Below are 12,696 nucleotides of genomic sequence, written 5' to 3' on the forward strand. Positions count from 1 at the left end.
TGTCGGTGTCTGTGCCTTCTCTGCCCAATCCCTTTGCCCAGGAAAACATCCTGAATGAGTTCTGGTGGTGAGAGATGAGAGGAGACACTTTAGTTCCCAAAATATGTCTTCTATGAGCAGATGGAGAGATGGTATCCAAAAATAATAATAGAGGACAAAGATCTCTTCTGTCAAGAAGGTCTTATTTCATGAATGTGATATCTTTATAGATGTCTTTTGGTTGCTTAATGTGACTCTGATAAGGAAATTTGGAGGGAGAGTACAAGATATTATCTTAGAAATCCCCAGCACTCAGTCTTCTCTGGGGCTAGAATCAGGAGAACATGCACCTTTTGCAGATGGTGAAAAATAGAGAGATTAGCTGTGAACAGTCAGAGACTTATAAAAGTTCATGAGTCTTTAAAGAGCCAAGGAGGGAAAATGAATGCTGAGCACTGGCCATGGGATTTTAATACTGAAGACTATTGGAGTAGAGACCAAAGAAAGAGAAATTCAGAATGTCAATTTATAGTACAGACCTTAGCACCATGCCCAAGTGCAGACTAGACATACAGGAGACCTGGAATCATATTGTAAGCTCTCTCTTCTTCACAATTGGAATTGGGTGATTTAATAATATGGAGCCCCCCCCCACAAGAAAGTCCTGTCTGAGCTGACTGCTTTAGAGTCTGAAATCATGACAGGAACCTGTCTGTATTCATCCAGCCCAGCAAACCCATATTGAGATCAGGAGATGGCCTAGACAGCCAGGCTCAGTGGGGGCAAAGACAAAACCCTGAGAGCTCCCTGTATTGGGAGGCCATGCTGGGAATCTGAAGGGACAGTGGTCCTCTTCCATTTAGGACCACCAACTGAGGAACTAGTAGAAGAAGAGGAATGAATGATTACATGCCATGATGTCTCCCAGTACTGTGCAGAATACCAGAATTGCAGGTGAAGGATTATATGCAATATGTTATGGTGCTGCCACTTTATGTGAAAGGGTTCAAGTCTACATTATTTCTGTAGCTCATTCCCACAAGCCCTGACATTTGTGGAGGGGACAGATATCTAGTCCTGAGGCTCTGGCACCATTCTGAGTGCATCCATAAGAGAACACAGAGGAAATAAAAGCACAATCAATGCTTTCTCCTAGAATTTTGAGTTCTTCTCAGACCTAGGTGTTGGCCAGCTGGGAATGCTTACAATTGACTCTATGCACACTTGACTTTCTCTTGTTACTAGTCCAGCATAAGGAACAAAGAAACACATGAAAATAGTTTAAAATCCATACTTTCTGCTAGAGTACATAATTAAAGAGCTAACAGAAAAACTATTTCACATAATTCAGTACTTGCAGAATAGGTATAGGCTATTATGCCTATACTCATTACTCTTCCTTTCTTCCATTTTTAAAATTTTTGTAAGTTATTTAATTTGAACTGAGGACCTTGCCCTTAGGATAGGAGCAGTACTATAGATAGATAGATAGATAGATAGATAGATAGATAAATAGATAGATAGATAGATAGATAGATAGATAGATAGATAGATGGATAGATGGATAGATGGATAGATGGATAGATGGATAGATGGATAGATAGATAGATAGATAGATAGATAGATAGATAGATAGATAGATAGATAGATAGATAGATAGATAGATAGATAGATAGATGGATAGATAGATAGATAGATAGATAGATAGATAGATAGATAGATAGATAGATAGATAGATAGATAGATAGATAGATAGATAGATAGATAGATACCATCAACCCTTTTAGTTTTTGTCCCTTTTCAGAAAGGGTCTCACTCATTCACATAGGGTCAGGGTTGGTCTTGTCCTTGACCTTCCTATTTATGCTTCCTTCTCAGCTTATATGACAGCCATGAGCCACCACACAAAGGGTCACTTTTGTGATCGACATTGGGACTGGTGAACTTTCGCTCAGGCCCTATTGTGACTGCAACTCTCCCCAACGGTCTCCTAAATAGCTAGGATTATATTAGGAAATGTCAAAAAATTGAAAACAGTATTTATAAAAGCAACCACTTGTGCTGGGAAGGGATGTGAAGGGTAAACAAAAGAGGAGGCTGCAATGCTTGGTAAGAAATGTACGTATTATCCTGCCCATGTAATTGTAACTCCTCTGTACAGTATGTTCACAAATAAAATAAAAATAAATTTAAAAAAAACCAACCACTTGTCTCAGAAAGGGTAGAAATTGATAGGACAATGAAAGACCAAAGACATGTAGAGAGCTAAAGTACCTCAGAGAATTTGAAATGCCAATGCAAGGGTAAGAAACAATATTTTGTGCTGACAGGACCAAGCAAGGAGTATTAGTTGGGCAGAGGGAGAGCAAGTCTGAAGAGAAGGAACATAGAAAACACAACTTCTGCATCATGCCGAAGTGCATCCTAACTGGACCGCTGACCTATACTCTCAACAGTGAACTGCACTGGGGTTGTTGTCTCTTCTCTCAATATATAGCACCCCTGCACTGTCCAAAAATAATCTGAAAAGGTCTTGTCTGAGACTACAGCTTTATGAGTCAGAGAAGCCTATATTTTTTCTCTCTCAAAGGACCTACAGTAGTAAAATTCCAGCAGATTTTTGGAAGAGGCTGATTATATGGGAAATTTAGAATAAAAAAACCAAACATGGCTCCATGAAGTAGGAAGCCAGACTGAAATATAAAAAGCTACAAAGATTGCTTGATATCAGTGAAGATCATTAATTTGGAAAGTGATTTCAGGAGAGAAAACCAGAGTAGCTGACATCTGTTACACTGTAGAACTACATTTAAGAAAACCACTATATGAGTACAAGTGTATAAATGGTAAAAATAAAAATGAAATAAATACTTACAATGTACAGCTTCTTCCTCCCTCAAACCTAGCTAACATCATACAATCCCACAGAAGCCCAAGGCAAAGATCCAGTGTGAATGCTCTCAAAGGAATTCACAGAGTGGCAGCTCATGGAAATCTGCTGCTTCTGAGAACATGTCTGCTGATGTCCCTGGATCAGTAGAAGGGCAATACAAAGCAAAGGAGAAAAAGGTGCATATGTCACAGCCTGTGATCTCTTCAAAGGCAGAGTAGACAAATGACTACAAAGAGAAAATCTAATTTGCTGTGGTGAAGAACTTTCACATGTCTCTTCACAATTCACTGCCCTGTCAGACCGAAAATCAGTTTGAGTTTTATGGTGGTTGTTTGGGTATGATTCTATATAAAGAAGGAACAGAGTGAATGTTCTAGAGAATGCTGAGCAAAGTGGAAAAAGCTCTTCTCAAATTACAATAATTACATAGGAGATGGCATGCTGTCTAGAAGACTGATAAAATGAAGCTGTGAACTTTTTGGTCAATTTGGGGTCACAGTATAACTTCTGGTCAATGACAAACAAGGCTGGGTCATCTTTCCAGCTGGTCACATCTCTCAGCTCTGTACTCCGTACCGTCTAATGTTAGGTAACCCTTACCTAAGTTTAGAGTGCTCATATCTCCTAAGGGCCAAAAACTTCTCATAAGCTTTTCTCCAAAAAGCATTAGACAGAAACTTGCCCTTGTTCGAGGCTCAAAAGTTACTTTTCAGAAAAGCTTTAATTGTGACATATGTAGAACACAATTATTCTCATAGAGTAAGGGCTGGGCTCAGAAGAAGTCATTCTTGTGTAAATCTAAAAGAATAAAGGAATAGCTTAAAGAATAAAGAAAGAGATGGAAAATAGAGTGAACTGTGTGTGGGATTTGTGGCAGGTGGCATCTAAATGATTGTCTAGTCATGTTGTAGGTCCTAAAATGGAAAATTTTATATCATATTTCTTCAGGTATTTTCCTGTTGAAAATTAGATAAAATATTGAGTTAATAGTTCTCCTGGTATCATGATTGTATTTTTATTGCCATTCAAATGTAATCATTTGTGACAACTTTGTGACTACCTGTTATACTGATTTTTCTTTTAGGTGATATTTATGTTGGTGATAACTCCCATTTGACTGTTAAATTGCTATCTATACTTTTTATTTCCAAGAATTTCAGGATTGTCTCCTTTCCAGAATCAAACAGTGTTGGCTAACATCCAAGCTGCTGATATCGCATCCATATTTAATGGACTTAAATACTTAACTGTTCTGGAGATGTGAATCATCTTTTGGATCATTGACTATTTTTAGCATAAGTCTTTAAATATTTTGTTCTGTTTTGCCATTATTACAGTATCATTGGACGAATAAAGCAAGAGTCATGTTGCCTTGTTTGGTTTGGTTTGGTTTGGTTTGGTAATTATTTTGTTGCATACTGTGATTGGGGCATCCATTGGTTTGGATATATTTTCTAGTGTTATATACCAACCCTTAAGTGAGAAGGCTCCTCTTGAAGTCTCTTTCCCTAGCACGCATCAGAGAAGAAAATTGGAAGCTCCATAACAGTGAAAATATAAAGGCTCAGAAGGTGTGGAAATGCAATTGGAACAAATTTAAGTCAACTAGAACATAACTACTACCATCAATAAGTAGAGAAGACATATACAAGTCATTGCAGATAAGAGAAACCATGTGATCTATGTTTCTTTGGTCCTGGCTTACTTCACTTAATATAATTTTTTTCCAAGTCTTTCCATTTCCTACCAAATGGGGCAATATCATTCTTTTGGACTGAGAGGCATTAGGGTTGGTTCCATAAATAAGCTATGGTGAACAATGCTGCAATAAACATAGTTGTGCTGGTAGCTTTAGTATGGTCTTGTTTGTGATCATTTGGGTAAATGCCCAAATGTGGGATTGCTGGGTCATAGGGGAGCTCTATGTGGAGCCTTTTGAAGAACCTCCATATTGCTTTCCATGTAGTTGAACAAGTTTACACTCCCACCAACAATGCAGTAAGGTTCCCTTCTGTCCACATTCCCTCCAGCATCACCTGGGGTGAGGTGGAATCTCTATGTTGTTTTGATTTGCACTTCTTTTATGGCTAGAAAAGTTGAACATTTCTTCATGTGTCTTGGCCATTCTTATTTCCTCTTTAAAGAAGTCTCCCTTAAAGTCTTTAGCCCACTTATTAATTAGGCAGTTGTTTCTTTGAGGATTTGTTATTGGCCAATTTAATTCTTTGAGCAACTTGAGGGGGAGGGAATAGTTGGGGTGGTGGGGTAGGAAGGGATGGTAGGAGAAAAACAAAGGAGGGGTTAACAATGCTCAAAAGGAAATGTACTCATTATCTTACTCATGTAACTGTAAACCCTCTGTATGGTATCTTTACAAAAAATATATTAAAAAAGAACTAATAAAGTCAAAATAAGTTTTTAAAAGATAATAAAAGAAGATAATGGCATAGGCACTCAGTTTAAAAATTAATATTTTTTTGCTGTTGTTGTAAAGTACTATGTGATTTTTTGTTTCTTCTGTATGTTCTTCCCTCATGGTAAAACAACAGTAATCACTGTACTTGATTCTTCTGCCCTGCATCTTATATATACATTTTTCTCTTTGGGGAGGGGAAGGCAAAAAACAAAATTCTGAAACAAAGATATAGAGTGAACCATTGGAACAATGAGATGAGATGTATAAGACACTATGTTCAAAACGAACTTTACAACTTCAGGTGTGGGGGTAGGAGGGAAGAATTGGGGAGATGGGGAGGGAAGTAATGGTAGGAGAAAACAAAGGATGGAGTAACACTGCTTGATAGGAAATGTGCTCATGACCTTACTCATGTAACTGTAATACCTCTGTACAGTATCTTTACAATAAAAAATATGAAAAAATAAAGCAATGTATGAACAAGAACATGATAACATAAAAATAACAAAAAAGCAATGCAGGAAAAGAAAAAAAACAACTCATATCTGGGTGGATCTGAGCAAGTTATTTCACATGAATAAGCAATTAGATCATCAAAGACATAGACAAAACGACTGATGCTTATGACAATGCAATGCAAAGAGGTAGAGGTGGTCTTATGCCATGCATGGTAGTGAACACACATCAAAAAATTAGTCTCTGTTGCCATAATTAAAGCAGTTAGAAAATGCTAAGGAACAAATGGGACACAGAAGTATAACTTAAATAAACATAGAAGGGACACTATTCTTGGGAATAAGCAATGCCCAAACCGGATGAAATTCCAATTGGAAGACCTGACCAGATCCACCCTATTTATCTAAATGTAGAGGGCATAGCTTAAGCAACAGAAGAATACCAGCTCCTTACCAGAAACCACACACTGTCATGCTCACGCTCTCTATGTCAACAGAGAGAGGTGAGCTTTGGCCCACCTGGGTCAGCCATCATGGAAGGTCAGGCTAACACACAAGGTGTTAAGTGAAATATTAACTCAACATTAAATTTGTGAATGAAAGGCAAATGTCAAGTGGAATCTGGATGAATATTTTGCCTTCTGGTGACCTCTGGCTTGATGCCCAGACAAAGTTGAAGGTACCACCTGCCATAAGTCTCACCTCCCAGCACATTCCATGACTTCCTCTAGCTTTCTGGAATTTACACTACTTTACAGTAACCTATCTAGCAAGAGAGAATGAGTTTTTCAGTGGGTCAACACTTCTCATTCCAGGACGGAAGTAAAATAATTTTCTTTGATGATTCACCTAGAACTAAGCCCAGCATACCAACCTCCCTCCATATAAAGTAGAAAATTTGAGCTGCACTATATTTTGCTATTATCCCCACTATCTGCCAGTTACTAATGTGTTAATCTCTCTATCGACCTACGATTGATCTTTTCATCAAACACTAATGGGCCTATGGACAAACATGTCCTAGTATTCAATGTAGGACATATAATACAAGGTAAAGCTCTCCACTCCTATCAGGGAAGACAGCTTTCACTATCTTCAGGGCAGATTTTCAGCTAATCAGAATGCTTATTACAAAGCACCCTTGACAGCAAGGCCAATGGGAGACAGGAGAATCATGACATTGAGGAAGAATCAGTGTATAAAATTGTTCTTCTATGTGCCTGGCTTATTGAGTCAGCTGCTGATTAAATTTTCCCTCCCCTCCTTAATCCAATGTGCATCCTGAACCTTAGTGAAGAGGAGAGTCCGACAAACCTCAAATCAAGATGCCTAAGGAACGCCTGAGACCTGTTCCCATTATCGACTGCTTTTATTAGTCACATCAACAAAGGCCACAACAACACAGTTTATAGACTGCAAAGAGCAACTTGAGGATTACTGAAAAGAGACTTCAATAGTATTTCTTCCTAATGACTGTGGTTCCAGGACTCCATCTACCCAAACTCACTACAATATGAAAACTCTCTGAAAAACAAATGATATGATATAGCAGGAGCTCATAGTACATAAGATTCCATTACATGGTCCCTACTCTCATTACTTACCCTCTTGCCTAATAAACTCCAGATGTATAGGTGAGGTCTTCAATTCTCATTTACCTAGTTTACCTATCAAAGGGTCCATCCAAAAAAAAAGAAAGGAAAACAGTCATTTTTCCTATGCCCACAAGAGATAAGACTGACCAAAGACTGAACAAATATATCACAGGTGCGGTAGTGGGTAAAGATGCAGGTGTGATTTTGAGGGTGGGGCTTGGGTCTCTCCTCTGCATCCTGTGATTATAAAGACAGGTGTGGGTCACTGTACACTTACCCTTCTCACACCATGAGTGCACTCCTGATCCTGGTCCTTGTGGGAGCTGCTGGTGAGTTCCATGCGTTGCTCTCTTCACTGCCTTTTCCTTACAGCAGAGCATGTGCTCTCTTGGTATTTCTGGACCCATCCATCTACAAGCTTATATTCCATTAACCTCTTGAGGTCTCTACCCTCCCTCCTTCATGAGCTCCAGGCCTCATCTCTCTAACCTTCTCCCTCAGCCCACCTTGACTCTAATCACTCAAATGATTCACAGCTGTGATCATAGTGCTTTGAAACCTAAGGCAGGTGAAAGTTGTCCATAAAATAAATCAGTTAGTCTGTGTTTAGATGCTATCAGCCCTGTGACTACACCAACATAACTCTTGAACAACAAATTCATGGACAGAGATTGAATATCTAAATCTGTGTCTATATACCATTGCAAGAATGAAATCATGGGTAAAGACTCCATCATGTATATCCAGTTCAAATTTATAGATAACAATAAGATAGCTACACATGCACCAGAGCTGAAAAATCATTGCTGTCTTAGCTAATAGACATGATTGCCCTTCCTTTTCTAAGGTCTCTGGGGATACAATTTGTTGATCGTGACTATAAAGATTTGATGTTTGGGAGAAGCTAGATGCAGCCAAGTCTAAATAGCCAGGACTCATTCCTAGCAATGTCCAGGCATTCTGGGACTCATGGGGAATGAACAGTCACAGGAGTACACAACTGAAAATTACAAGGGAAGAACAATCAGTGTACAAGATAAGCAAATTCTCAGTGCACCCTAGTGCCTGGCTTCTGAAGGTTTTCCTGTGTCTTCATCTTGCAGTAACTGAAGGGGATTTTGTGCTTTTCCTGTTTGGATGACACAGACATTTTGAACAACTTTACCCTGTGAGCCCAAAGGACAGCTTGCTTATTGTGTTTTGGATCCCTAACAAGGAAGCAGACACAGGTCTTTGGGCTCCACTGTCATCATACAACTAAAGCGAATTCTCCTTTCCCATCTCCACTCTAGCTGCTTTTCCTCTTGATGACGATGACAAGATCGTCGGGGGCTACACCTGTGCCCCCAACTCCGTGCCCTACCAGGTGTCCCTGAACTCTGGCTACCACTTCTGCGGAGGCTCCCTCATCAATGACCAGTGGGTGGTGTCCGCAGCCCACTGCTACAAGTCGTAAGTACCAGACAACACATGGCTGCACCCACAGTCTGGTTTCTGCAAGGGTGTGGGTCCTTCCAGGGAAGGGCTGCAGGGCTCAGTTGGGTGTGTGAGGTGATATAGAAGACACAAAGGTAATGGCAGCAGCTGAGCTGGGGATGAGAAGACACACAGAGTAGAAAGTTTCACACACTCCAACATGTCCCACAGGGAATTCAGGTCACAAAAGCAGCAAAGCAATGTGTTGTGAGAAGAACCAGTCAGGGATTCCAGCAAGGAAAATATGCCAGTATAATGAAACACCTGAGTTTTCTATGCAGGAAACAAAGTCCAACTTATGAAGGTGAACGCTAAATACGAGTGACATTTGAAGCCGTTTTCCTTCTGCTCTTGCCACTGTGCAAGCTGGGGCTGAGAATCATTGTCTGCAACAAGAGTTCTCAGAAGGGCTGCCCAGTCAGGAGCTGTGTGAACACAACTGGTGTCTGGGCATTTTGCCTTCCACTGTGTTTCATTCCATCTGAGGCAGTAAGTGAGAACCGGTGTCTTTAAATAGGACCCAGGGGCTGCTATGACAGAAGGTCTCAGAGTCACCCCTTGGGCTACAAGGAATATGAAACAACAGACATTGTTTCTACCTTAATTAATTAGCAAAGACACAGAGACTTGGGGAAACCATGTTTCACTGTTCTTGTATAGGGCCCTAGATGGAAGGAAAAGCTTCTAGACCAGATCTGTGCCCTACTGTAACCATTGACTTCATCCCTTCCCCAGTGAAATAGAATACCTCTGAAACACTAGCAATCACCCACCATCCATGTGCTGCTCCTAGGATGAGTCCTGGTAACCATTGCAGGCCAATGAACCCAGGATGTCCAGGGAAATAGAGAATGGGCTCCACCTTGCTTCCTTTTCCCCACAGCCGCATCCAGGTGAGACTGGGAGAACATAACATCAACATCCAAGAGGGAAGTGAGCAGATTGTCAGTGCTGCCAAGGCCATCCGCCACCCTGGATACAACTCAAGGAACCTGGACAATGACATCATGCTGATCAAGCTGGCCTCCCCAGTGTCCCTCAACTCCCAAGTGGCCCCTGTGGCTCTGCCCACCTCCTGTGCACCTGCTGGCACCCAGTGCCTCATCTCTGGCTGGGGCAACACCCTGAGCTTTGGCGGTGAGCACAGCCCTTCACGTGTCCACATGTTTCTGTCCTCATGTCTTCCAGAACCTAGCATGTCTCTCAGTTGGAACCTATTTGATTCCAGTCTGCAAGTAGATTTCAAGGCCTGTTACATACAAGGTTCCTTGGGCACCTTGGAGACATCAATCACAAGGGATTTGGCCACTACACTGTGGACAGGATTCGTATAGAGGGGTTTTGGAATTAACTCTTGAAATAAGAATCAGAGATTGTCATTCTGGGAACACAAACCAAGGCTCTACATTGGTGCTTAATACCTTTGGTTCTCAGTAAATCTCCTCCACATTCCACTGGAGGACTGGGCGCAGGCTTGTCTGAGATTATGCCATTTCTCCTTTTTTCTCTTTATTGTCATCGTGTGTCCTTCAAAGTGAACAACCCAGATGAGCTGCAGTGCCTGGATGCCCCCCTGCTGAGCCAGAGTGTGTGTGAAGCCGCCTACCCTGGGAAGGTCACCAAGAACATGGTGTGTGCTGGCTTCATCGAGGGAGGCAAGGACTCCTGCCAGGTGACTCAGTCCCTTCCCCCATCACAACCACACCTGACCATACTCAGCCCCTCCCTCTGCAATGCTGAATGGCTACAGCGCCATGCAGGACTCCATTGACAAGTGAGCAAGGCCCATTTGACTGCATGTCCTCTTCATAGTAAGAGCACAGAATGGGCTTCCATGGGATAGCTATATGCTAGACCAAGATGTGGCATTAACTTCTGAGTATGAGTTGCTCTATTACTTTTCATGTACCCATGCAACTTGTTCTTCCTCCCAGGGTGACTCTGGTGGCCCTGTGGTGTGCAATGGAGAGCTCCAGGGAATTGTCTCCTGGGGCTATGGCTGTGCCCTGAAGGACAATCCTGGAGTGTACACCAGAGTGTGCAACTACGTGGACTGGATCCAGGCCACCATCGCTGCCAACTGAAAACCCTCGGGCCCTCTGCAGTCACTATGCCAATAAAGCAAACGTGTCCTCACTGTCGGTGTCTGTGCCTTCTCTGCCCAATCCCTTTGTCCAGGAAAACATCCTGAATGAGTTCTGGTGGTAAGAGATGAGAGGAGACATTTCGCTTCCAAAATAGGTCTCCCAGGAGCAGATGGAGAGATGGTATCCAAAAATAATAATAGAGGACAAAGAGCTGATCTATCAAGAAGGGTTTATTTCATGATTGTGATATTATTGTAGTTATCTTTTGGCTGCTTAATATGTCTCAGAAAAGGAAATCTGCTGGGAGACTACAAGATGATATCTTAAAAATCCCCAGCACTTGCTGTCTTCTCTGGGGATAAAATGAGGAGAGCAGCGATCCTTTGCAGATGGTGAAAAACAGAGAGGTTAACTGTGAACAGTCAGAAATTTATAAAAGTTAAAGAGGCTTTATGGAGCCAAGGACGGAAAATGAATGCTGAGCACTGACTATGGGAATGTACCAAAGAAGAGTGTTGGAGTAGAGACCAAAGACAGGAGAAATTCAGAACCTCAAATTATGGTATAGACCATAGCACTGTGCACAAGTGCAGACTAGACACACAGGAGACCTAGAATCACATTGCACATTGGTGCACTATTGTGGAGCCTCCCCAAGAAAGTGTGGTCTGAGCTGACTGCTTTAGAGTTTGAACTCATGACATGTACCTGTCTCTATTTATCCAGCCCAGCTAAACTCATATCAAGATTAAGAAAAGGCCTACATATCCAGGTTCAGTAGGGCCAAAGACAAAAGCCCTGAGAGATCCCTGTGTTTGGAGGCGATGCTGACAATCTGAAAGGACAATGGTCCCCTTCCATTTAGGACCACTAACTGGGGAAGCAGTGGAAGAAGTGGAATGAGCAATTCCAAGCCATGATGTCTCCCAGAACTGTGCAGAATACCAGAATTGCACGTGAAAATTATATGCAATATGTTACAATGCTTCTACTTTATTTTAAAGGCTTCAATTCCACAGTATTTCTGTAGTTCATTCCTATAAGCCCTGACATTTTTGAAGGGGACAGATATCTAGTCCTGCAGCTCTGGCACCATTTTGAGTGCATTCATAAGAGGACACAGAGGAAATACAACAACAACCAATGTTTTCTCCTTGGTTCTTCTTGGTGCTGGCCAGCTGGGAATGCTTACAACTGACTCTCTATGTACTCTCAACTTTCTCTTGTTACTATTCCAGCATAAGGAGCAACAAACACATGAACATAGTTAAAATATCCATACTACTCCAAAGGACGCATAAGATAAGGTGATGTTAGGGAAATTAACCCTAAGATATTTATTCAAATGTTTTTTTTTTCTTTTTTCTTTCATGAGATGATTTCTAACACATTTATAAGATGATTTCTTTATTGCTTTGTATGTCCCTCCCCCACAGTATAACCCCTGCTTTCACTGTATTTGATGGAGGGGAAGGGGAAAACAATTCATTTAAATAGAGAAACAGGTGGAGCCATTGCAACAATGAGATGTACCAGTCGCTATGTGGAAAACGAACTGTACAACTTTGGTGCGGGGGGGGGGGGGGAGGAGAGGAGCGGAAGAGGAGCAGGGAGGATTGGAGGGGCAGGGGAGGATGGGAAGGGATGGGAAGGGGAAACAAAGGAGGAGGCTACAATGCTGTATAAGAAATGTACTCATTATCTTGCCCATGTAATTGTAACCCCTCTGTACAGTATTTTCACAATAAAAAATATTTTTTGCAAAAAAGAAATGTACTCATTATTTTGCCCATGT

At 41.4% G+C, this 12,696-nt stretch overlaps 1 protein-coding gene across 1 annotated transcript; it reads left to right on the top strand.

Moving 5' to 3' along the window:
* The first annotated feature begins 7,627 nt into the window (after nt 1-7,627).
* Nucleotides 7,628-10,951, top strand: LOC138810163 (trypsin-4-like). Its single transcript, XM_069997341.1, has 5 exons — nt 7,628-7,667; nt 8,631-8,790; nt 9,698-9,951; nt 10,350-10,486; nt 10,749-10,951. Exons 1-5 carry the CDS (start codon nt 7,628-7,630, stop codon nt 10,896-10,898), a joined length of 741 nt encoding a protein of 246 aa, XP_069853442.1. The 3' UTR covers nt 10,899-10,951.
* Nucleotides 10,952-12,696: the final 1,745 nt, after the last annotated feature.

This window comes from Dipodomys merriami, unplaced genomic scaffold, assembly GCF_024711535.1.
Source record: "Dipodomys merriami isolate MVZ:Mamm:240054 unplaced genomic scaffold, mDipMer1.0.p SCAF_5, whole genome shotgun sequence".
Classification (NCBI taxonomy): Eukaryota; Metazoa; Chordata; class Mammalia; order Rodentia; family Heteromyidae; genus Dipodomys; species Dipodomys merriami.